The 25,606-nt window shown below is 49.4% G+C and overlaps 1 protein-coding gene and 1 pseudogene across 1 annotated transcript; both read right to left on the reverse strand.

Moving 5' to 3' along the window:
- Positions 1-7,039: 7,039 nt before the first annotated feature.
- LOC124705538 lies at positions 7,040-8,356 on the reverse strand (annotated as a pseudogene).
- A 4,006-nt stretch (positions 8,357-12,362) lies between these two features.
- On the reverse strand, positions 12,363-14,014 carry LOC124705547 (desmethyl-deoxy-podophyllotoxin synthase-like). The gene is made up of 2 exons (XM_047237252.1): positions 13,094-14,014; positions 12,363-13,004 (listed from the first exon to the last, which is right to left on the reverse strand). Exons 1-2 carry the CDS (start codon positions 14,012-14,014, stop codon positions 12,363-12,365), a joined length of 1,563 nt encoding a protein of 520 aa, XP_047093208.1.
- Between the last annotated feature and the right edge of the window lie 11,592 nt (positions 14,015-25,606).

A 25,606-nucleotide genomic window follows, 5' to 3' on the forward strand; every position in this document is an offset into this window, starting at 1 on the left:
GAGACTCATGATAAGATGCTTTATGTGATAGTTATATTGTTGAGTTTGCTCATGTTGCTACTGAAAGTTATTATGAGAGAGGAAAATATGGTTGTAGAAATTTTCATGTTACTAAAACACCTCTCTATGTGCTGAAATTTTTGAAGCTATACTTGTTTTATCTTCCTATGCTTGTTACTTTGCTCTTCATGAACTTGTTTATTTACAAGATTCCTATGCATAGGAAGCATGTTAGACTTAAATGTGTTTTGAATTTGCCTCTTGATGCTCTCTTTTTGCTTCCAATACTATTTCTTGCGAGTGCATCATTAAAACTGCTGAGCCCATCTTAATGGCTATAAAGAAAAGAACTTCTTGGGAGATAACCCATGTGTTATTTTGCTACAGTACTTTGTTTTATATTTGTGTCTTGGAAGTTGTTTACTACTGTAGCAACCTCTCCTTATCTTAGTTTTATGTTTTGTTGTGCCAAGTAAAGTCTTTGATAGTAAAGTAAATACTAGATTTGGATTACTGCGCAGTTCCAGATTTCTTTGCTGTCACGAATCTGGGTCTAATTCTCTATAGGTAACTCAGAAAATTATGCCAATTTACGTGAGTGATCCTCAGATATGTACGCAACTTTCATTCAATTTGAGCATTTTCATTTGAGCAAGTCTGGTGCCCTTTTAAAATTCGTCTTTACGGACTTTTCTGTTTTGACAGATTCTGCCTTTTATTTCGCATTGCTTCTTTCGCTGTGTTGGGTGGATTTCTTTTTTCCATTACCTTCCAGTAGATTTGAGCAATGTCCAGAAGTGTTAAGAATGATTGTGTCACCTCTGAACATGTGAGTTTTTGATTATGCACTAACCCTCTAATGAGTTTGTTTCGAGTTTGGTGTGGAGGAAGTTTTCAAGGGTCAAGAGAGGAGGATGATATACTATGATCAAGGAGAGTGAAAACTCTAAGCTTGGGGATGCCCCGGTGGTTCACCCCTGCATATTCTAAGAAGACTCAAGCGTCTAAGCTTGGGGATGCCCAAGGCATCCCCTTCTTCATCGACAAATTATCAGGTTCCTTCTCTTGAAACTATATTTTTATTCCGTCACATCTTATGTACTTTACTTGAAGCGTCTGTGTGCTTTTGTTTTTGTTTTTGTTTGAATAAATGCTTGTGTGGGAGAGAGACACGCTCCGCTGGTTCATATGAACACATGTGTTCTTAGCTTTTAATTTTCATGGCGAAGTTTCTTCTTCGTTAATTTGTTATATGGTTGGAATTGGAAAATGATACATGTAGTAAATTGCTATAATGTCTTGGATAATGTGATACTTGGCAATTGTTGTGCTCATGTTTAAGCTTTTGCATCATATACTTTGCACCCATTAATGAAGAAACACTTAGAGCTTGCTAATTTGGTTTGCATATTTGGTTTCTCTAGAGTCTAGATAACATCTAGTATTGAGTTTTGAACAACAAGGAAGACGGTATGGAGTCTTATAATGTTTACCATATGTCTTTTATGTGAGTTTTGCTGCACTGGTTCATCCTTGTGTTTGTTTCAAATAACCTTGCTAGCCTAAACCTTGTATCGAGAGGGAATACTTCTCATGCATCCAAAATCCTTGAGCCAACCACTATGCCATTTGTGTCCACCATACCTACCTACTACATGGTATTTATCCGCCATTCCAAAGTAAATTGCTTGAGTGCTACCTTTAAAATTCCATCATTCACCTTTGCAATATATAGCTCATGGGACAAATAGCTTAAAAACTATTGTGGTATTGAATATGTACTTATGCACTTTATCTCTTATTAAGTTGCTTGTTGTGCGATAACCATGTTTCTAGGGACGCCATCAACTATTCTTTGTTGGATATCATGTGAGTTGCTATGCATGTCCGTCTTGTCTGAAGCAAGAGAGATCTACCACCTTCATGGTTGGAGCATGCATATTGTTAGAGAAGAACTTTGGGCCGCTAACTAAAGCCATGATTCATGATGGAAGTTTCAGTTTGGACATATATCCTCAATCTCATATGAGAATAATAATTGTTGCCACATGCCTATGCATTAAAGAGGAGTCCATTATCCGTTGTCCATGTTGTCCCGGTATGGATGTCTAAGTTGAGAATAATCAAAAGCGAGAAATCCAAAATGCGAGCTTTCTCCTTAGACCTTTGTACAGGCGGCATGGAGGTACCCCATTGTGACACTTGGTCAAAACATGTGCATGGCAAAGATCCGGTAGTCCAAGTTAATTAGGACAAGGTGCGGGCACTATTAGTATACTATGCATGAGACTTGCAACTTGTAAGATATAATGTACATAACTCATATGCTTTATTACTACCGTTGACAAAATTGTTTCATGTTTTCAAAATAAAAGCTCTAGCACAAATATAGCAATCGATGCTTTCCTCTTTGAAGGACCATTCTCTTTACTTTTATGTTGAGTCAGTTCACCTATTTCTCTCCACCTCAAGAAGCAAACACTTGTGTGAACTGTGCATTGATTCCTACATACTTGCATATTGTACTTGTTATATTACTCTATGTTGACAATTATCCATGAGATATACATGTTACAAGTTGAAAGCAACCGCTGAAACTTAATCTTCCTTTGTGTTGCTTCAATGCCTTTACTTTGATTTATTGCTTTATGAGTTAACTCTTATGCAAGACTTATTAATACTTGTCTTGAAGTACTATTCATGAAAAGTCTTTGCTTTATGATTCACTTGTTTACTCATGTCATTACCATTGTTTTGATCGCTGCATCCACTACATATGTTTACAAATAGTATGATCAAAGTTATGATGGCATATCACTTCAGAAATTATCTTTGTTATCGTTTTACCTCGCTCGGGACGAGCGAACTAAGCTTGGGGATGCTTGATACGTCTCCGACGTATCGATAATTTCTTATGTTCTATGCCATATTATTGATGATACCTACATGTTTTATGCACACTTTATGTCATATTCGTGCATTTTCCGGAACTAACCTATTAACAAGATGCCGAAGTGCCGGTTCTCGTTTTCTGCTGTTTTTGGTTTCAGAAATCCTAGTAACGAAATATTCTCGGAATTGGACGAAACGAAGACCCAGGTTCCTATTTTCACCGGAAGCATCCAGAACACCCGGGAAGGACCGGAGGGGGGGCACTGGGCCCCCAGACCATAGGCCGGCGCGGCCCAGGCCCTGCCCGCGCCGCCATATGGTGTGGCCACCCCTTCGACCCTCCCGCGCCGCCTCTTCGCCTATATAAAGCCTCCGTCGCGAAACCCCCGATACGAAAAACCACGATACGGAAAACCTTCCGGAGCCGCCGCCATCGCGAAGCCAAGATCCGGGGGACAGGAGTCTCGTTCCGGCACCTCGCCGGAGCGGGGAAGTGCCCCGGAAGGCTTCTCCATCGACACCGCTGCCATCTCCACCGCCATCTTCATCACCGCTGCTGCTCCCATGAGGAGGGAGTAGTTCTCCATCGAGGCTCGGGGCTGTACCGGTAGCTATGTGGTTCATCTCTCTCCTATGTACTTCAATACAATAATCTCATGAGCTGCCTTACATGATTGAGATTCATATGATGATGCTTGTAATCTAGATGTCATTATGCTAGTCAAGTGAGTTTTACCTATGTGATCTCCGGAGACTCCTTGTCCCACGTGTGTAAAGGTGACAGTGTGTGCACCGTGTGGGTCTCTTAGGCTATATTTCACAGAATACTTATTCACTGTTGAATGGCATAGTGAGGTGCTTATTTATATCTCTTTATGATTGCAATGTGTTTGTATCACAATTTATCTATGTGCTACTCTAGCAATGTTATTAAAGTAGTTTTATTCCTCCCGCATGTGTGCAAAGGTGACGAGTGTGTGCACCGTGTTAGTACTTGGTTTATGCTATGATCATGATCTCTTGTAGATTGCGAAGTTAACTATTGCTATGATAATATTGATGTGATCTATTCCTCCTACATATGCATGAAGGTGACAGTGTGCATGCTATGCTAGTACTTGGTTTAGTCTTTTGATCTATCTTACACTAAAGGTTACTAAAATATGAGCATTGTTGTGGAGCTTGTTAACTCCGGCATTGAGGGTTCGTGTAATCCTACGCAATGTGTTCATCATCCAACAAGAGTGTAGAGTATGCATTTATCTATTCTGTTATGTGATCAATGTTGAGAGTGTCCACTAGTGAAAGTCTAATCCCTAGGCCTTGTTCCTAAATACTGCTATCGCTGCTTGTTTACTGTTTTACTGCGTTACTACTACTGCGTTACTACTGCTTGTTTACTGTCCTGGGCAAAGCACTTTTCTGGTGCCGTTGCTACTACTTATTCATACCACCTGTATTTCACTATCTCTTCGCCGAACTAGTGCACCTATTAGGTGTGTTGGGGACACAAGAGACTTCTTGCTTTGTGGTTGCGGGGTTGCATGAGAGGGATAACTTTGACCTCTTCCTCCCTGAGATCGATAAACCTTGGGTAATCCACTTAAGGGAAACTTGCTGCTGTTCTACAAACCTCTGCTCTTGGAGACCCAACACTGTCTACAAGAATAGAATCTCCCGTAGACATCATGTACCTATTGAAGTGTTTAGAATACCCTTTTTTAAATTGAACCTAATGAAGAATAATTCGAAGAAGAACATTTTTCTCAGCACAGAGAGGAAGTCCCCTCGAAGTTGAATTTGTTATTGTAAGGGTGTTTTTCAGTATTTATCTAAAGAAAGAAAGAAATGAGGATACGAGAAAATGTTTTTAATTTATTTTGTCCAAGTGTATATCCCATACTATTCTTCCATTTTCATCCGAAAGGTCTATTTTTATTCTGTTTCACGATTCCTCCCCATCTAGATCTAAGAAAGAACACAACCAAATTCCACTAGTATACAAAAAATAATAAGGGAAGAATAGATACAGGGTATCAAACCTTGCTATAGATTTTTTGCTTAAAAAAAGACATATCATATGGAGTATGGGGATGAAATAGCAAATGAAGCGGGTTCAATAACAACTCACGGATCAAAAAAGAAAACAAAAATTATTGCCTTCTTTAATATATCTTGTATTTATCATGCTTTTGACATGGGAGTTTCTTTCTCAATTAGCAAATGTATGGAACTTTGGATTAATAATTGGTGGAATACCCAGCAATTCGAAACTATCTTATTAACTTATATTCAAGAGAAAATGATTCTAAGCAGATTCATAGAATTAGAAAAACCTTCTCTGTTGGACGAGGCTGGCTTGCAAGATTTGCCTCGCGCCGTTGGCAAAACACTAGTATATGCTTCACCCTTCTAATTTCTTTAAATTACGGGCCAGTAAGCAACCAATCATATATGACGTGTACTACGGAAATTTTAGTTTACAAGTGAAACCTCCCATTGTCGGCGTGGAAATAAAAAAGTTACCCCCTCCAATGCACAATAAGTGTCATAATTTTAGTTTATTTTTAGTTGTTATTTTTTTTTTAGAAAAATGACAGCATTTATTATGGATGGGAGGGAGTAGGAGAAAATTTTGGTACCCAACTCCGCAGCCAATGGATAGTGCACAAGAAGGGCCCATAAGGAAAAGTCAAGTATTTTTCAAGCGCAAGAAACCAGTATTTTCAGGTTTCGGAAAATTCCGAAAGAATTATCGCATTCAGATAATGGATGGATGTAAGGGCATCTCCAACGCTCCGACCAAAACAGACGCGTTGAACCGTCCGTTTTTGGCTGTTTGGGTCGGTCTCCGGAAACGCGGATAGACGAGGACGTTACAGAGACTCAAATTACTATTCCTCTTCTCTACATACTAGTACTATACTAGTTGGCATGAACCAGCCCCGGCGAGCTCCGCCCCGGCGACCTCCGCCCCGCCCCGCCCCACCCGGCCACGGCTCGCCCCGCCCCGGCGACCTCCCCCCGCCCGTGCTCGCCACGTCCCGGCAGGCCACGCCCGGCCACGGCTCGCCGCGTCCCAGCAGGCCACGACGGCGGCCAGCTCCGCCCCGCCCGTGGCTCGTGCGGCCGACGCCACCACCGCATGTGCCCGTCCCCGCCCGTGGCCGGTCGTGCTCACCTGTGCCCGCGCCCCTCGCGGCGAGCTCCGCCCATGCCCGTGCCCGTCGCGGCGAGCGTCGCCCCCGCCCGTGGCCGACGAGGCCGGCCCCGCCCGTGCCCGCGCCCGTCGCGGCGAGCTCCGCCCACGCTCGCGCCCGTCGCGGCGAGCGCCGGCCCCGCCCGTGGCCTACGCGGCCGGCCCCGCCCGTCGCGGCGAGCGCCGCCTCCGCTCGTGCCCGCCCGTGGCCGGCCGTGGCCGCCCCGCCCGTGGCCGACGTGGCCGGCCCCGCCCGTGCCTGCGCGGCCAGCGACCGTGCTCGCGGCGGTGTTGCGAGGGGTCGGCGCCCGTGCTCGCGCTGCCCCGTTTGACATCGCCGGCGCGGCTCCAAACTCGCCGCGGGCGCGTTGCTTGTTTCGCTTCTGGCGACTTCCGGCAGGTGTGAAAAATGGGAGGCGGCAGCGAGGGGTGCCTCCATGAGTAGGCGACGGCGGCAGTCCACGAGGCGAGCCAAACTCCGGCGGATGTACCATGGATTTTCATGGGAGAAAGGAGGACAGAGGAGAGAGAATGCTGCGGGGTCTACCTAGTTGCCTTTATCTCTCTGTCAAATGGGCCAGAACGCGTGTCCGGCCGGACATAACGACCACAGATGGACGCGCGCTCGTGTCCGCCTCGACCCAAATCGCTCCCAGATTTGCGTCAGTTTTGGATCAACCGGACGCTGGGAGCATCCGCTTTTAAAATGGGTTGCCCATCTGGGTGCAGTTTTGACCCATCCGGAGTCCTTTTTGGGTTTAGGTCTCCGCGTTGGAGATGCCCTAAGTACATGTGTGCAAATTTTTGAAAACTTAAATATAACAATTTTTTGTAATAGGTAGATGGACAAATAAGTCAAAAAATTGTAACTTAACCTAAAAATCGTATCTCAGACCGACAGCCAGATGGAAGCGCAGCAGTTGCGACGATCGAGACGATGATTCTCGATTAAAAGTTGGCATATAACAGACGCTTTAGGTCGTTGACAATTGCAGCCTCCACAGACAGGAGGATGCGCATGCTGCCGCCGACGCCGTCCATGAGGTAGGCGATCCCGGCATACGGTTGCACGGCGCGATGCACCATTAGCGGCTTGCCCCTCCCGAAATCCGCATCGTGCATGCCTCGCCAGCTGACGACCCTCAGCTCGGTCTCCGGCATGCTTCCCGCTTGATTACTTGTGTGGCCGCTGGCGATCTCAAAGTAGTCGATCGCCGAACGCACCAGCTCATCATCCATCCGGCTGATGGCGCCTCTGATCCTGCCGGCGACGGAGGCTAGCTGCCCTTTGGAGGCGATGTCCCTCACCTTGCCCGTGGCGCCCAGCATGATGATCCCGTTGCCGAAGAAGCTGCCCGGGAGCTTCGGCGACAGGCTGGCCCGGACGTTGGCCGGGAAGATGAGGCGCGTGGTGGCGTCGGGAGGCAGCCGGCGGGCGGCGCACACGCACCGCCACAAGTGGGCGCTCACGGCGCAGAACGTGCTCACGCCGCTGGCGCAAACACGCTTGAGAGCGGCGACCTGGTCCTTGGAGAGGACGATGATCTGGTTCGCGACTGCACGGGGAGAGTGGTCATGGGATGGGGTTTGGTGATTTGGGGGGCAGAACACGGTGAGGGCGTCGGGGTGGACAACGGGCGGGAAGCGTGGCCGGAGGAGTGTGCGGTCATGGCACGGGCGCTCCAGGACCAGAAACGCGGCGTCACCGTCCTTGGAGAGGGCAGACCAGGTCTGGAAGAAGTGGAACGCGCTGGTGGCGTCGACGGCAATGTGGTGCAGCGCCATCCCCAGGGCCACCCCGCCGCACTTCAGGAAATTCACCTGGACGCCGCACATGAGGGACGGCGAGTGGTCCTCAACGCGGGGAAAGAGGAGCCGCTTTAGCTCCGGCGACGGCTGGGAGCTACCGAAGTCGTCGACGGTGAGGTCTGGGCGAGCGACCACGAAAAGCGCGCCCTGGCCGGCGCAGTCGATCTGTAGCCGGCCGTGGGCGTCCACGCCGAGGCGGCCGGCCAGGGGGTAGAAAGCTACGAGAGCCTTTGCCAGCGCCGCCTTCAGCCTGGCCACGTTGAAGAAGTCGTCGTCGATGGCACCGGCACCGGAGGCGGAGGCGGAGCGGTACAAGTGGAGGAACGGATGTGGCCTGTGGTCGCCCACGTGAGGTCGATTGGGGTAAGCCACAGGCCATGCATGATGCATGGGCGTCTCGTCGCTCGGTGTCACCATGCATGACTCGGCCAGCTTCACTGCTTGCTCCTCCTCCATGACCATTTTTTTCCTTGTTCTTACTACTGAGCCGAGGTATGTCGAGCGCGAACACACGCCGATCGATGTATCGATCACAATGTGTACGTGTGTGTTTATAGACGGCAAGGTGACACACCCGACTCGACTCGGCGGAGAACTTAGGAACCCTACTCGGACTACGTACGTACACTAGTATAGAACTCGTATACGACGGAACGTACACACGACCGACGGCTTGCCATAGTCGTTCGCGATTACATTTTTCTTAACAGCAAAAGCTTTGATTGCTGAGGAGCGCGCTCCTCAGCCCGTGACCTAACCCCTCCCGTGGCGCTCCCTAGGGTGCCATCGGGGTTCCAATTCTCCTCCTTCCGCCGCCCCTCCCTCCGTTTCTCTCCATCCGCCGCTGCCGTCGGCGCTGGCCATGGTGGCGACGGGGCCCGGCGCCAAAGTGCCCAGGGGGTTGTCGGAGGCGGCGACCGGCGGTGGCGACTGAGGCGGCGACCTCCGGCTTCGGCGTGCTCCGCGTCTAGGGCAGCGTCCCTGAATGTGCGGTGGCGGCTTCTCCTCCACGGCCTACGATGATGGATGGTGGTGGCGGTGGTTGTTGGATCTTGTGCCCGCCGAGATCCATCGTCGGCTTCTGCTGGCGGCGCGAGGAAGGGGGCGGCGATGTGCGGGGCGAGGTTGGTGCGGTTGCGGCTTCCGCCATGCACAGAATTCTCCTTCGTCATCGTTGGTCAGCGGATGGCGGCGTGGGGGACTGTTCATCTGCTTCGGGTTTGAAGGTGGTGGTCCTAGGGTTCTTCTGCAAAGATGAAGACCTACCGGATGCTGATCCTTTTCATCTAGCCGGAGTATTGAGTTCCGGAAGGCTCCACCGGTGAATGGAACAACGCATCGTTTTCCTGTAGTTTGCTGGATCGGGTGGTATTCGGTCGCGCGTACCCATGCTTTTATTCCGACCGTTTGGTTCTGGAGGGAGCGGCGCGAAGCTCTTTTTGTGTGTGGACATCAAGTGACTATGGATCCATGATAAAAGTCAGAAGAAGAGAATATCATCAAGGCCGGATGGGAGGACTAGCTAAGGGAGGTTCAAGTCTCCGCGCTGTTGAGGGACTTGCTTGGTGTTCTGGGGTTCACAGCAGCAGTATGAAAGTGGAGGCGACATCACATGTGAAGTTCATAGTCCTACCTTTCAGGGTGCAAGGTCTGGCCTTAACTGGTGTTGTGCCTGGCGATGATCTTATTGGAGGCATTGTTTTGAGAGCGGGGACTATCTTCAGGGTGAAAACCTAAGATCTTTGATCGGGCGACGACGATGTTAGAGCATTGTTTCCTTCTCGGAGGCTTCGCTTTTGGAGAGTTTGTATTTCAGGTGTTGTCTTGGTGGTGGATGTATTGCTGTTGTTTGGCTCGAGATACTGTAGCGGGACTTTTGTTTCTTAGTTTTATTTTTTATTTTTTGGCTACGTGCATCCGTAGTGCCATTAGGATAGTGCGTTGTTGCAGAGGCTGGATGTAATTAGTATCTTTTAATATTAATATATTTCCTTTATCTAAAAAAAAGCTTTGATTGCTTCTGCATGGTCAGCAGTATTACACTTGTGATTTTTTTTTTGAGAAACACAGTACAAACGCAGACGCTCACATACACGCGCATACACTCACCCCTATGAACGCACACACGCACACCCTACCCCTATGAGCACCTCCGGAAGACTGAGCCGGCGGATTGGATCTTGAAATTGACGAAGTCACCACGGGCGCCTCGGCGTCGACGGGAACGTCGCCTCCCACTGAATGAATATTCCGCCTTTTATGAGACACACAGATGTCAAACCTGGGGTTTGAACTCTGGTGGGCTGGGGATAGAACCATCCTCCTAACCACCCAACCTCAGGTTGGTTCTCATTACACTTATGATTGATACACGCGAGAGAAAAAAATGTTTGGTGCCAAACGAGACCAGAACAGAAAGGCACTCTTTGCTCTCTCAGCTGGCTGAGCTTTTTCTTTAGCGGGTGAATAGCATCTTTCAGCGGAATTGGCTGAAACGAAATGTCCTCTGTCTGAGTAACTGCATAACGATGCTTCACAACGGCCATTAAAAGTTTGAATTATGTGAACTGAGCGGGATATATAATTTTTCCACGTCAGAGCTGACCCACACACACACAATCCAGTGAGCCTGGGACCCACCTTGTTGCGGGACCCACAACTAGCCCAGCTTAGCTCCTCTGCTTCAGATCTCTCCATTGTGGGACCCACAACTATCCCAGCTTAGCTCCTCTACTTCAGATTAACTGGTTATGTTAGTTTATGTTTGAATGTATGCTAAATGAGATGCATAACTTGGACGTTGGCTTTTCGTCATAAATCAATGTGGCATCAATTCGATCAAAAATTTCTACGTTTTTTCAGTTAACGAAGTGTTGCGTTCCCAAAAAAAAGTTGTAATTGTTGCCCATCTAACGATCGTGTTCTTGGGGATCAATGTCTGCACATTCTACCTGTCATTTAACTAGCGTGTCTCTCTCAATCACCCGCATGCTGCCATCAACTAACACAGCCTTACAGGAAAAGAATTTGATACAAAATTCAAATGTCTACCGCTCAACCCCATCTCCCCTATTTTTGGCGGCCACTATGAGCTACTGGAAGTGAACAAGCAAATCAAACTGAAATCAAGCTGCAAGATGCGAAAAATACCGACTACAAGTTCCCTCTAGCGGCTCTATCTCGTTCCCCTTGTTCAGCATGTCGGGCCTCCACAATCTAGGGTTCAAATGAGAACGATCAGATCTGATTTGAGAAGGATGGTAGGGGAATTAGGGTTTCAACTGGCACTCACCACCTTCGCCGTAAAGAGAAAGCGTCGTTGCCGATAAGAAGGATGGGTGAGCTCCGCCGCCACCGGGAAGCTACAGGAACTGTCGCCCGCGCTCGGTGGGAAGCGGTTGGTTTGACTCGTCTGTCAGTGCGACCAATTAACCTTAACGTTAACCTGAACTAACATAACTATTCCGCTAACGACCGATTTATGGTCCGTGTGGTCGTGGGCTATTTTTCTATCGAAGAAACGTCGCATGCTAGCTATTGCCACGAACGACGTCGCTTTCCGTCCAATTCGCTGCAAAGACGTCGCACAGAGCTATTTACCCTTCTTTAGCAACCTGGAGGAGCACTGCCTTCTCATGTAAAAAGAGAGAAACTGTAGCCTGTATATGGACTATGGAGACCATGTTTATATTACGGTGGAACATGCCAAAACCACGGAAAAAAACCAAAACGACCTAGTCTGGTTTGGCTGGGGGTGGCTAGCGTGAAGGTGGTAAAAGCTCGCTTTCTTTTGGAGAATGTCCTCTCTAGCCAGTGAAGCCACTTCGATATAGATGAACCGCCACGTAGTCAAGGACCGACGGTTCCTTTTTTTCATGCGTTCTAGAGCACATATCACGGATGGCCACTAATAATGCGGCGTTACTCCTTCTTTGACATACCCATAATAACATTGTCGTACCATTTCGAGATGGATGGGAATGAACCTCTGATTGGTTATCCCAACAACATTTTTGTCATAAGGTTGCGTGCTATTCCAGATACTAGAGGTGCAGGGATAATATTTGGATATGTGCATAGCCTTCTACCAGGGAAAACACTCTAGGAATATACACGGGGAAAGTAATTTTATGAGACAAAGGAAAATAATTCTATGGGATCTGGTCTACAAATTCATCTCTGAGGACCAACTCTAGCAATTGACACGGAAAAAATAAATGTATGGAACAAAGAAGAATTTTTTTTCTGATGAAAATATATATTTTGTAGAGAAACTAGGCGGTAGCCGGCCGGAGGTAGGTGCTCCATTGGGGGGAAAATGTGTGGGAAGAAGAAAGCAAAGAAGGGAAAACTATGTGGATGATTTTCCATATAAGTCAGAAGTCACCGACATTGTTTGTTTGCGAAGAGAGAATGAGGACGTAAGATACAAGCAGCTTGGCTATGATTGCAAGCCTATAGATTAGGAGGAGGCCGGAAGAGGCACACGAAGATAGGCATGCAGCAGCAAATCGGTCTTCCTCTTGGCCGTCATCCCAAACACCTCGGCCATGTCGAGTTGAGCCGGAAGGGTGCCCTTGGGGAGCTCCCAGTCAAAATGGAAGAGCAGGCTGGCCAGCGCCAGCTCCATGGCAGGGAGGCTGAAGTTCATCCCTGGGCAGATCCTCCGGCCGGCACCGAAGGGCAAAAACTGGAAGTGTTGCCCCCTGAAGTCCACATGAGCGGCTTGAGCAGGTTCCTGGAACCTCTCGGGACAAAACTCCTCCGCGTCGGAGCCCCAGTTTTGGTTGTCCCGGGCGATCGCCCAGGCATTGACCAGCACCATCGCGCCCTTGGGCACGTCATAGCCCAGGACGCGGCAAGGCTCCTGGCACTCCCGTGGCATCAGCAGCGGCCCGGGCATGTGCAGCCGCAGCGTCTCCTTAATTACCAGTTGCAGGTAGCGTAGCTCTGGTAGGGCCTTCTCCGGGACGTGGCTCTGTCCTGCTAGGGTTGCGCGCACCTCTGCCTGCGCCCTGCCCAACACCTTTGGGTTCCTCATCATCTCCGCCATGGCCCAGTTGAGCATCGTCGCCGGGGTCTCGCTCCCGGCCACGAAGAGATCCTGCAACGAGCAACTAGAAAGTTTGGCAAACACGTACCGGCCGAGATCTCTGCCTCTGGCTCTGGCTCTTGGTTTACGTACGTACATACCGTGATCATGGCGCGGATGGTTCCCATGTGGAGAGTCGCGTCTTCCGTCTGGATTCTTAGCAGCACGTCTAGAATGTTTTCGTCTCCGTTGCCAGCACCGACGACTGCCCTCCTGGCGCGATGCTCCTCGATGATGCCGTTGGTGACATGCCTCATACGTCGGGACGCCGCCTCCAGCCGTCGCGTGGTACCGCAGAATGCGCGAGCGAGGCGTGATGAAGGGAACAAGTCGCTGAGGCTCAACACCGCGGCCACCCTGATGCCCTCGTCAAGGCACTCGATGAAGGCGTCCCGGTCCGTGATCTCGTCGCCCAACACGGCTCGCGCCACCGTGTTGTTGAAGTAGGCGACGAGGCGGGAGCTGACGTTCACGGCCTCGGGCTGCAGGGACTGGGACGCCAGGGACGCCACGAGCTTCCGGGCCTCTTCCTCGCGGATCTTGTGGAAGGACTGCACCTTCCGTGTGCTAAGCAGCTCGTTGACGCAGAGCTTGCGAACCTGGCGCAAGTGCTCGCCCATGGGCGCCAACACGATGCCCACGCCATGGCTTATGCTTGCGCTCGTTGTGCTAGTCCGGGGCCGCGTTGCGAAGACGGCATCATGGGTTTTCAGGATTTCTCTCGCGGCGCTGGCCGACGAGGCCACCACAACGTGGATCTCACCCAGACGGAGCAGCATCAGAGGGCCATGCCGTCGGGCCAGCTCCCGCATCCGGTAGTGTGGAAGGGCCCCAACCAGGCTGTGCAGGCTACCAATCACCGGCAGCTGCCATGGCCCCGGCGGTGGGTTTTTGCCCCGGCGGTGGTTGCCTGGCCTGAGCTTGACGAGGAGGAGGAGAGGGACTAGTAATAAGATTGTGGCCAAGAGGACAGGGTAATTACAAATGTAGTAGTACAGCGCAGCTTGATCTTGGTGCGCCATGCCACGGGATCTGCCCTATGCCTCATGCTTCTGCTCCATTATATAGCGGCGGCACACAACACAACTGGTTGCACATGATACCAGTTGACCAGCTAATTATACTAATATAAATGGATAATTAATCGAGACGAGGGCATGTGAATGGCGGCTAAGCTATCAAGATGTTGCCCCTCTTTCTCTCGCGATTAATTTCAGAGGACAGAGTGTTTTGCATGCGTACAACTTGCAGATTTCCTGATTTCTCGTTCTGTTTTCTTCACCATTAAGGTGAAACCTGCGTGATGGTGTCACGCATCTAAAAAAAGTTACAAACAAATGCCACCGCACTAACTAACAACACAACGTTCCGTTTTGTTTTTGAAAGGACGTGATACTTGCCGCCTGTCCCGTGGACGATACAAAATGGCTCATCATTGGCGACTTCAACCTCATTTACCAAGCGGAGGATAAAAGCAACAACAATTTTAACTTCCGCCTTATGGGTCAATTCAGGCAGGCCCTCACCGCATGCCAGCTCAAAGAATTGAAACTTCTAAACAGAAAGTTCACGTGGAGTAATGAGAGGGAATCGCCAACTTTGGTGCGGCTTGACCGGGCTTTCTGCAACTCTAGTTGGGATCTGGCGTTTGAAAACCACGTGCTTCAAGCTCTTTCGTCCTCCCTCTCGGACCATTGTCCTCTTCTGCTCTCCAATTAGAGCGGTCCTCGGAAGCCTCCGGTTTTCCGCTTTGAATCCTTCTGGACTAAAATGCCGGGTTTCCAGGATAAGGTTAAGCAAGCTTGGTCCGCGACATCAACCCACACCCAGCCAGTTCATGTCATAAATCACAAGCTGAAATCCACGGCGCATGGTTTAAGAGCGTGGAGCAAGAGCCTCTTTTCCGACTGCAAGCTTCAGCTTCTTATGGCTCTTGATGTCATCCTCCAGTTGGACGTGGCGCAGGAATCCAGGACCCTCTCCCAAGAGGAAAGGGCTCTTCGTGCGAAACTCAAGCGGAGAGTAAAAGGCCTGGCGGCTCTAGAAAGATCTCGGAAACGACAGGCCTCGAGAATATCTATATCTATATCTATATACCTAATAATAAAGGAGCTAATGTTTCCGTGGTTCGGTTCGTTATTGTGCGTTTTCGTCCGTTCACCTTTGCGTTTTCGTCCGTCTGGTTAGCCGCTTCGCCGCGTACGATGTGAGTTGTCATCGTCCCGATGTTCCATCGTCTACCGTGTATTATTAAAACTATTGAACCGGGCTGAGTATGGAGTCCTGCGCAAAGTCCGGGTGAAACTCAATCAACCGTCCTCAAATAGCTAACCGAGGCCTCAAACTTGGTTTAGCTTCGCCTATAGCCAATCCCTCAGTTCAACTACTACACAAACGCGTCGGACCTGCTCCAGGAGTCCACGCCACGGCGGTTTGCCATGGCCAGCCACAAGGTTTTCCTTCATATGTCGATAAAAAATAACGGATGGAAGTGGTCTTTTCAATTGTAAGGGAGCGGTTTCTAATTCGTACGGTACATCGTAAAATCGAATCGAAGCATCCTCGCGCGCTTCCATCTGGTCGATCTAGCGCCGGCGTTAGCTTGCTGATCTTGCCTGCTACTAGATCCACCGACATGGCAAGGTATAGGAAGCGGCCAAGGCCGTGCCGTACTGGTGTGGCGGCGCCCAGCACCGAAAGACTATACCAGATAATTCTTTGCCGGTGATGTCAGCACCTGGAGGGTACGACAGGTCCTCGCTTGGGAGGAGCCTGAAGCTGTTCCAGCTCCTATGCTTCCTGATACGGCGAGGCGAGCAAAGGCGCTGGTTCTCATGAAGTACGACCTGGCCGACGCGTATTTTTACATGACATGTCATCATGATGCATTTTTTGTTGTATGGCAAGTTCACGCGTCAAGGTACTCAGGCTCATGGACTGACTCCTGCCGCGTGCAGGTCATGTATGTTCGCCGGTGAATCATCGGCGCCCAATTATCTAAACGACCTGAACCCAGCGTTCCAGTGCTAGCTTGGGCCGCTTTGATGAGTAGATCGACATGGGTTGCAACTTTGCAAGCGTTTGCTAGATAAAAATTGCAGCAGGCCTTAATCGAGTCATTGAAAGGCTAGATAGTGCAGGACTACTCGCCTTGGCAAGGTGCAAAACAACGTGCAGCTTGTGAGTTGCGATAGCTGGTATGCTTCTTGGTATGAGGGCAGGATGATTTTTATTTTGTGTAATTGATGCCACTCATTTGCTTATGGTTCAGGCGTTGCTATTACAGGAGGATGTCAAGCCCTTGCATACATCAACCTAGGATACAAGCTCAACTATGGTCTAGCATGTTTTGCCGGATTTCACTTCAAGCACTAGATTTGGGTATTTAGATCTTTACATGGTTCTGATTTGTTTTGTTAAAATATATGTGAACCTAGATTGCTCATGCTTTTTACCTCTGTAAAATACAAAATGTGCATGACGCGTCAAAAAAGCTACGGCATGTTAATAGAACTAATTATCGATAGTGAAAATCAACTGTATAAAGGTTTGGATATATTTGTAATATTACAATTTTTTGAAAATTAGAGGTGTGGGTTTTCAGTTGTGAGCTTCATTTTATGTTTCTCTCCCGGTGCAACGCACGGGCTTCTTTCCTAGTCCTACCTTAAAGAAGGTGATGCCAACACTAAGTTTTTCCATCTGCGGATTAACGCGAGGAGACGCAAAAACCACATCATGAGACTCAAGCATAACGATGGATGGTCTACGGCTCATGAGGACAAGGAGAAGCTCATTTTTTATCACTTCTCCCAAACGTTAGGCAGCCCCCCCCCCCCCCCCCCGCCAGCTGGACCTCAACTGGGCTGTTTTAAACCCAACCGTTCACTCGTTGGAGGACCTCGGTTTGCCCATCTCTGAACTTGAGATCAAGGAGGCGATCGATGACATGCCTGCGGATAAGGCCCCCGGTCCTGACAGTTTCACCATATCTTTTTTCCGGTCGTGCTGGGATACCATCTAGGGAGATCTCATGCGGGTCATCAACGCTTTCTCCGAGTTGTCGGCACCCAACTTCCACATCGTCAACTCGGCCAACATAGTGCTCCTGCCCAAAAGAGACGGCGCCGAATCGATCTCTGATTTCAGGCCAATTAGCCTCATTCATGTGGTCCCGAAGATCATCGCCAAAGCCATGGCACGTCGGCTTAGCCCTAAGATGAACGACATTGTCTCTCATAGCCGAGTGCCTTCATCAAGTCCAGATCCATTCATGACAACTTCATGTACGTCGAAACACCGCCCGCCAGCTACATCGAAGCAAAACCCCGGCCCTTCTCATCAAGCTTGACATTGCCAAGGCCTTTGACACTGTGCGATGGGACTACATGCTCGACCTCATGCAACGCCTCGGGTTCCCACAAAGATGGCGTGCTCTCATGGGACCTTGTTTTCTACGGCTTCCTCTCGGGTCCTCCTCAACGGGATCCCTGGAAAGAATTTTTTCCACGGGCGCGGCCTGCGACAAGGGGATCCCCTCTCACCCCTCCTTTTCGATATCACCATCGACCCCCTTCAAAAAATTCTGGAAAGGGCCACGGATTCCGGTCTTCTTCATGGGATGCTTGGCGGCTTACAGGGTCCCCGAGTCTCCTTATATGCAGACCATGCAGTCATCTTCTTGACCCCCTCCGAGCACGACGTCTCGGCCCTGGCCAATATCCTTCAGAACTTCGGGGAGGTGTCCGGTTTGGTGACAAAGGTGGCAAAAAGCTCCATAGCCCCAATTCGTTGCTCCGACATTGACCTTGCGTCGGTCCTGACAAACTTCCCTGCTGCTACTGTTCAGTTTCCACTCAAGTACCTGGGCCTGCCTCTGTCGCTTGGGAGGCTAAGGCGGGTGGATCTCCAACCCTTCATCGATAAGGCGGTTGCTCGTTTGAACCCTTGGAAGGGCAAATTTCTAAATAGGGCTGGCAGCACCGCTCTTGTGAAGTCGGTTCTCTCCTCTCTGCCCATTTTCCTTTTGTCTACCTTAAGAGTGGATAAGAGCATTCTAAAGGCCTTCGCCAAGATCAGTCGCGGTATGCTTTGGGCCTGCAAGGAAGTCGTCAGCGGGGGGAAATGCAAGGTCAACTGGCAGAAAGTCTGTTGTCCAAGAAATCTGGGTGGACTTGGGGTCCTGGACCTGGAGAAGTTCTCTCGCGCGCTCAGACTCCGATGGCTATGGGATGAGTGGAACGCGCCGGAAAAACCGTGGGTAGGATCTGAAACCCCTAATGATGCCACCGACAAAGATCTTTTCAACGCCGCTACTCGGGTCACCATTGGCGATGGTTCTAAAGCTTCCTTTTGGTCCTCCTCTTGGTTGGATGGTACTCCTCCGAAGATCCTCGCCCCCTTGATTTTCATAGCCTCTCGAAGAAAGAACCGGTCGGTGCGGGATGCTCTAGAGGGTCAGAATTGGGTTGCTGACATAAATGTAGACTCTTTTACTGTTGACCACTTGGAGCAATATGTCCGCCTTTGGGATCTTCTCTCAACCATCCAGCTATCCCCTGGCATTTCGGACTCCATCATCTGGACCATGTCGCCAAATGGCTGCTACTCAACCAGTTCCGCCTACAAGGACCAGTTCCTAACCGCTTTGCCATGCTCTTTCGGTAATCTCGTGTGGAAAACTTGGGCTCCACCGAAATGTCGCTTCTTCGCCTGGCTCGCCGTTCAAAACCGCCTTCGGACCGCGGACCGTCTCGCCAAACGGGGGTGGCCGCACCAGCCTTCTTGTCAGCTTTGTAGATGCACCCCCGAGACGGCGCGACATATCCTTTTCGAATGTCGTTTCTCCAGAAGGATATGGGCTGCTGCGGCTTCATGGCTTGCTTGTCCGGATCTTCTCCGCTGCCTTGGGTCGGGAAGGCAGAAAGTGTTGGATTACTGGCACGCCATCGCCAAGACTCCTTCCTCTTCTCCCAAATGGTTACGGACTGCCATCTTGCTTATCGCGTGGGAGATTTGGAAGAAAAGAAATGAGCGAGTTTTCAATAATACATCCTCTTTGCCTTCGGTCATCATGCACAAGATCAGGGAAGAAGGAAGAGATCGGATTCTTGCCGGCGCTAAAAACCTTGCGGAGCTCGTGACCTGACCCTTTTTCCCTTTTCTCTAGTTTTGGGGTTTTCTCCTTCCCCTTTCTTTTGTTTTTGTTGTTGGCATCAACCAGACCTATGTTTGCTCCTCCTATATTAATATAAGGCAAAAGCTTTTTTGCCTCATTTTAAAAAAAAGATACTTGGAGTAATCAAATCCCAAATTATTCGCAACAAAAATAAAACTCCAGTTCGCATTCCGTCCGATCTATACACCACAAGTAGGCAGACACATCTCACTGGTGGAAAAAGGGCCTTCCATCCAGACCCATTAGTCCCCAAATATTTCGAACCGTGACTAATGGGACCTTTAGTCGCGGTTCGGGAGGCGAACCGCGACCAAAGGCCTGGGCCCAGGGCGCTCGGTGGCCAGCTGGTGCACGTGAGGGGCGTTAGTCGCGGTTGGCCAGACCTTCGGGCACCTTTAGTCACGGTTTGCCATGCAAACCGCGACTAAAGCCCCTCCCCTATATACACCCATCCAGCAGCCACACTTAGCCATTTGGTGCCTCTTCTCTTCACAAACTTCACAAGGGGGTGTTAGGTTTGCTTTTGGTTCCTCTTATGCACACAAGGTGTTTGATGAAATGCCCCAATAACATGAAACAAACATGATATGAAGTGTCGGAGCCACACTTGAGCTTCCTCATTTATATTTTGCTCCTCGATCAGGGTTAGCAACTTGAACCTTTCATGTGTCATTGATAAAATATGCATGTGTGTAGTTCATTGTTTAATTTCTATTGGTTGTAGCTAGTTAGTTTAACAAATGCATGATGGTTAATTATATATTTTATATTATAATAATACAGATGAATCGGCAATGGATGTACGGTAACCGACTCTCCGGCGAGTTCACTACGGGTTTGAAAGATTTCCTCGTAGTGGCTAATGCGAACAAGCAGGGGGGTTTTGTTATCTGTCCATGTGTTGCATGTAAGAATCAGAAGGGTTACTCTTCCTCAAGAGATGTTCACATGCACCTGCTTTGGCAGGGTTTCATGCCAAGCTATAATTGTTGGACCAAGCATGGAGAAAGAGGGGTTATAATGGAAGAAGATGAAGAAGGGGATGATTTCATCGATGACAACTATCTTGATCATTTCGGTGATACTTTCATGGAGGATGCTGAAGGTGGGGAAGGTGAAGGGGAAGGTGAAGGGGAAGGTGAAGAAGAGGCACGTGATGAGCCCGTTGATGTTCTTGGTCGGACCACTGCTGATGCACGGAGAAGCTGCGAAACTGAAAAGGAGAGGGAGAATTTGGATCGCATGTTAGAGGATCACAAAAAGTCGCTGTACCCCGGATGCGATAATGGTCTGAAAAAGCTGGGCTGCACACTCGGATTTGCTGAAATGGAAGGCACGGGAAGGTGTAGCCGACTCGGGATTTGAAAACTTGCTGAAAATGTTGAAGAATATGTTTCCAAAGAATAACGAGTTGCCCGCCGATACGTACGAAGCAAAGAAGGTTGTCTCGCCCTCTAGGTTTAGAGGTTCCGAAGATACATGCATGCATCAACGATCGCATCCTCTACCGCGGTGAATATGAGAATTTGAATTACTGCCCGGTATGCACCGCATTGCGTTATAAGATCGAGGCGATGACCCCGGTGACGATGTTGAGGGCCGAAACCCGGGAAGAGGGTTCCCGCCAAGGTGATGTGGTATGCTCCTATAATACCACGGTTGAAACGTCTATTCAGGAACAAAGAGCATGCCAAGTTGTTGCGATGGCACAAAGAGGACCGTAAGTCGGACGGGGAGTTGAGACACCCCGCGGATGGAACGCAATGGAGAAAGATCGACAGAGAGTTCAAAGATTTTGCGATTGACGCAAGGAACATAAGATTTGGTCTAAGTACGGATGGCATGAATCCTTTTGGCGAGCAGAGCTCCAGCCATAGCACCTGGCCCGTGACTCTATGCATCTACAACCTTCCTCCTTGGTTGTGCATGAAGCGGAAGTTCATTATGATGCCAGTGCTCATCCAAGGTCCGAAACAACCCGGCATCAACATCGATGTGTACCTAAGGCCATTAGTTGATGAACTTTTACAGTTGTGGGGCAGACCTGGTGTACGTGTGTGGGATGAGCACAAATAAGAGGAATTTGACCTACGAGCGTTGCTTTTCATAACCATCAACGATTGGCCTGCTCTTAGTAACCTTTCCGGACTGTCAAATAAGGGATACAATGCATGCACGCGCTGCTTACATGAGACTGAAAGTGTATATTTGCCAAATTGTAAGAAGAACGTGTACCTTGGGCATCGTCGATTTCTTCCGAAAATTCATCCAGTAAGAAAGAAAGGCAAGCATTACAACGGCAAGGCAGATCACCGGCCGAAGCCTCGCGGAACGTACTTGTCGCTGAGGTATTTGATATGGTCAACGATTTGAAAGTCATCTTTGGAAAGGGTCCTGGCGGACAATCGGTTCCGCGAGGAGCCGACGGGCACGCACCCATGTGGAAAAAGAAATCTATATTCGGGAGCTAGAATATTGGAAAGTCCTAGATGTCCGCTCTGCAATCGACGTGATGCATGTTACGAAGAATATTTGTGTGAACCTCCTAAGCTTCTTGGGCGTGTATGGGAAGACAAATGATACAAAGGAAGCACGACAGGACCAACAACATTTGAAAGACCCTAATGACCGGCATCCGGAATGGTTTCAAGGTTGTGCCAGCTACGCTCTGACCAAAGAAGAGAAGGTCATGTTTTTTGAATGCCTGAGCAGTACGAAGGTCCCGTCTGGATTCTCGTCGAATATAAAGGGAATAATAAACATGGCGGACAAAAAGTTCCAAAACCTGAAGTCTCACGACTGTCACGTGATTATGACGTAATTGCTTCCGATTGCTTTGAGGGGGCTCCTACCGGAAAATGTTCGAGTAGCCATTGTGAAGCTATGTGCATTCCTCAATGCAATCTCTCGGAAGGTAATCAATCCGGAAGATCTACCACGGCTACGAACGATGTGGTCCAATGTCTTGTCGAGCTTCGAGTTGGTGTTCCCGCCATCCTTCTTCAATATTATGACGCACCTCCTGGTTCACCTAGCCGAAGAGATTTCCATCCTCGGTCCTCGTATTTCTACACAATATGTTCCCCTTTGAGAGGTTCATGGGAGTATTAAAGAAATATGTTCGTAACCGTGCTAGGCCGAAGGAAGCATTGCCAAGGGCTATGGAAATGAGGAGGTAATTGAGTTTTGTGTTGACTTTGTTCCCGACCTTAAGCCGATTGGTCTTCCTCGACCGCGGCACGAGGGGAGACTAAGTGGAAAAGGCACGATCGGAAGGAAATCAACGATATGTATGGACGGCCATTCTATGACCGAAGCACACCACACGAGTTCGACCAATTCCAGCTTGGTGGCTCCGTACTTTGAGAAACACAAGAATATTTTACGCGAGGACAACCCGGGAAGCTCTGAATCCTGGATTACGAAGGCCCACATGGAGACTTTCGGCAGTTGGTTGAGAAAACATTTAATGAATGACGATGATGTTGTAGATCAGCTGTACATGTTGGCCAAGACACCATCTTCAACTATAACGACTTTCCAAGGGTACGGGATAAATGGGAATACATTTTACACGATCGCCCAAGATAAAAAGAGCACCAACCAAAACAGTGGTGTCCGCTTTGATGCAGCAACCGAGAATGGGCAAAAGGTCACATATTATGGTTACATAGAGGAGATATGGGAACTTGACTATGGACCCTCCTTTAAGGTCCCTTTATTCCGGTGCAAATGGTTCAAGCTAACAGGATGTGGGGTAAAGGTGGACCAGCAATACGGAATGACAATGGTGGATTTCAACAATCTTGGTTACCTTGACGAACCATTCGTCCTAGCGAAAGATGTCGCTCAGGTTTTCTATGTGAAGGACATGAGTTGCAAACCGAGGAAACGGAAAGATAAGAAAACTATCAGTACATCATGCGATGATCCAAAGCGCCACATTGTTCTTTCAGGGAAAAGAAACATCGTGGGAGTGGAGGGCAAGACAGACATGTCAGAAGATTATAATATGTTTGGTGAAATTCCGCCCTTCAAAGTGAACACCGACCCAAGCATTAAGTTAAATGATGAGGATGCTCCATGGATACGGCCCAATCGTAAGCAAGCAGGGACACAAGGGAAGAAATGATATGTAATAATTTATTGTACCAAACTTTGTTGAATGGATCATGTGAATTATATTATCTGTGATGTGTTTGGTGTCCATTTTCGAATGATTCGATTGACTCGAGATACCACCGATGATACATGAAATTTGGAGTGACTAAGTCATACTCCTGCCTAGGCGTATAATGGGAAAAGGACTAGAGGAGCCGTAATTGCATGGGATTTGGTGGATCTAGCATTGCCGAAATTGATTGGCCATGCCATAAATACCACTGATGATACATGAAATTTGGAGTGACTTAGTCATACTCCTGCCTAGGCGTATAATATGCATACTCGTAGTCTTCATAGTCGCCGCCGTTGTACTGGTAGTCATCGCCTTCTAAGTTGCCGCCGTTATCGTCGCTGCTGTCGTCGTCGCTGTCGTCGGGCGGCGCTCGTGGCTCGAACTGAGGGTAGCGCAGGCGGGGATATCGCCGGCCGTGATGTAGTCCATGACGCTCTGTACAGTCCGGCCGTACCACCATAGCCGATGGCCGGCCTCGTGGAAGTTCCTAGGAGGCAGACCGTCCTCCTCATACCTGGCGAGCGCCCTGTCACGCTGATTGATGAAGAAGGCGTCCCAAGTATGCTGGTTATCGGGATGCCAGCGGGGATTCATCCGCTGCTCTGGCGTGAGATCGAGGTAGTGTTATCACCAGAATTTGACCGGATCAGAGGTGGGCCGCGATTGGAGATGGGCTTGAAGAATATACATAGAAGAAGTACATGAATCGGCTTTCATACCAAGTTTGGGCTAGTTTGCCTGTGTATCTGTAACATAGTAGGATACGTGTCATTTAGAAGTTAGAGTTTAACCCGTGCACGGTTAGGTGCACGCTTGAATTAGAAAGTCCCCCGGACTATAAATATGTATCTAGGGTTTATGAAATAAACAACAATCAACGTTCACCACAAACCAATCTCGGCGCATCGCCAACTCCCCGTCTCGAGGGTTTCTTCCGGGTAAGCACCATGCTGCCTAGATCGCATCTTGCGATCTAGGCAACGACACGTTTATTCGTCTTCCATGCGTTGCTCGTGCTGAAGCCTTTTTGATGGCGAGCAACGTAGTTATCATAGATGTTTTAGGGTTAGCATTGTTCTTCGTATCATATGCTATCGTCGTGCGACCCTTAGGCATCTAGCCGCCCTTACACCTATCTTGGGTGTAAGGGCGGCACCCCGCTTGATCATTGTCTAGTAGATCCGATCCGTTATGATTGCTCCTTGATTCTTCAAGGATTAGTTTAATATCTGCATCGTTAGGCCTTACAAACGGGTCGAAGGATCCAGTGGCGCGTAGGGTGTAGTTTGCTAGCCCTAGACAGGATGTTCCGAGGATCAACTTCGTGTTGGTTTTTAGGCCTTGTCTAGGGTCGGCTTACGATCACCGTGCGTGGCCGCCGTGCTCGATCACGAGTAGGATGTTCCGATTATGCGGTGAAAACCCCAAATCGTAGTAGGTCGTTTTAGCTTCATCTTGATCAAGCAGGACCACCATCTGATCGTACACCTCGTACGTATCATGGGTGGATCGGCTCTTTGAGCCGATTCACAAGATAACCTGAGAGCCGATCGAGGCTCGTATTTAACGTTTACGTGTATGCCATGCAGGAAACTAAGCGAGGCATTCTCCAACACCTTCCTGACCGGGTATAGGTCAGTGTGGCACGCCCTGCATCAGCATCGGACGTGCGTGCCGAAGGCTTTGCGGGCCGTCGCTCGGAGGGACCAGGGCCAGCCGCAGTCCCGGGAGATTCCCGGCTCTACGGTGTTGCCCGTCGCTGCCCGCCGGTGGGTTTCCGACCGCAACACATTCTCGGCACGCCCGGTGGGACCATCTTCGACATCAACCGCATCGCCATCTACATCCGAGATGGCGGAAGGCACTCCGGCCAAGTACGAGGATCCGACCGAGGAGCTCAAGAAGAAGCATGACGAGATCAAAGCGGTCCTCGAAGCCGACCTCATTGGCTCTTTTCACGAACCCGCTCACATGGCATCGGTGGAAAGGGTTCTCACCGAAGGCGCGCTCGATGGAGTGGACCTGTCCGCCCCGTCGGAAGAACGCACCGAGTCGCCGCGTCGGAGATCAACTTCATGGTGGCTCATTCGCCGCACCGCCACTCGAGAGCCCGGTGAACACTCCGGAGCGTGTCGCTCGCGCGTGATCCAGGAAATCATGAGCCATCGGCATTCTCCGTCAGGACCAGCTCGGGGACTTACCAAGGAGAGATGCCACTCCGAGTCCCGTCCACCGCTGCCGTTCGCGTTGGCAGCATCG

This window comes from Lolium rigidum, chromosome 1, assembly GCF_022539505.1.
Source record: "Lolium rigidum isolate FL_2022 chromosome 1, APGP_CSIRO_Lrig_0.1, whole genome shotgun sequence".
NCBI lineage: Eukaryota > Viridiplantae > Streptophyta > Magnoliopsida > Poales > Poaceae > Lolium > Lolium rigidum.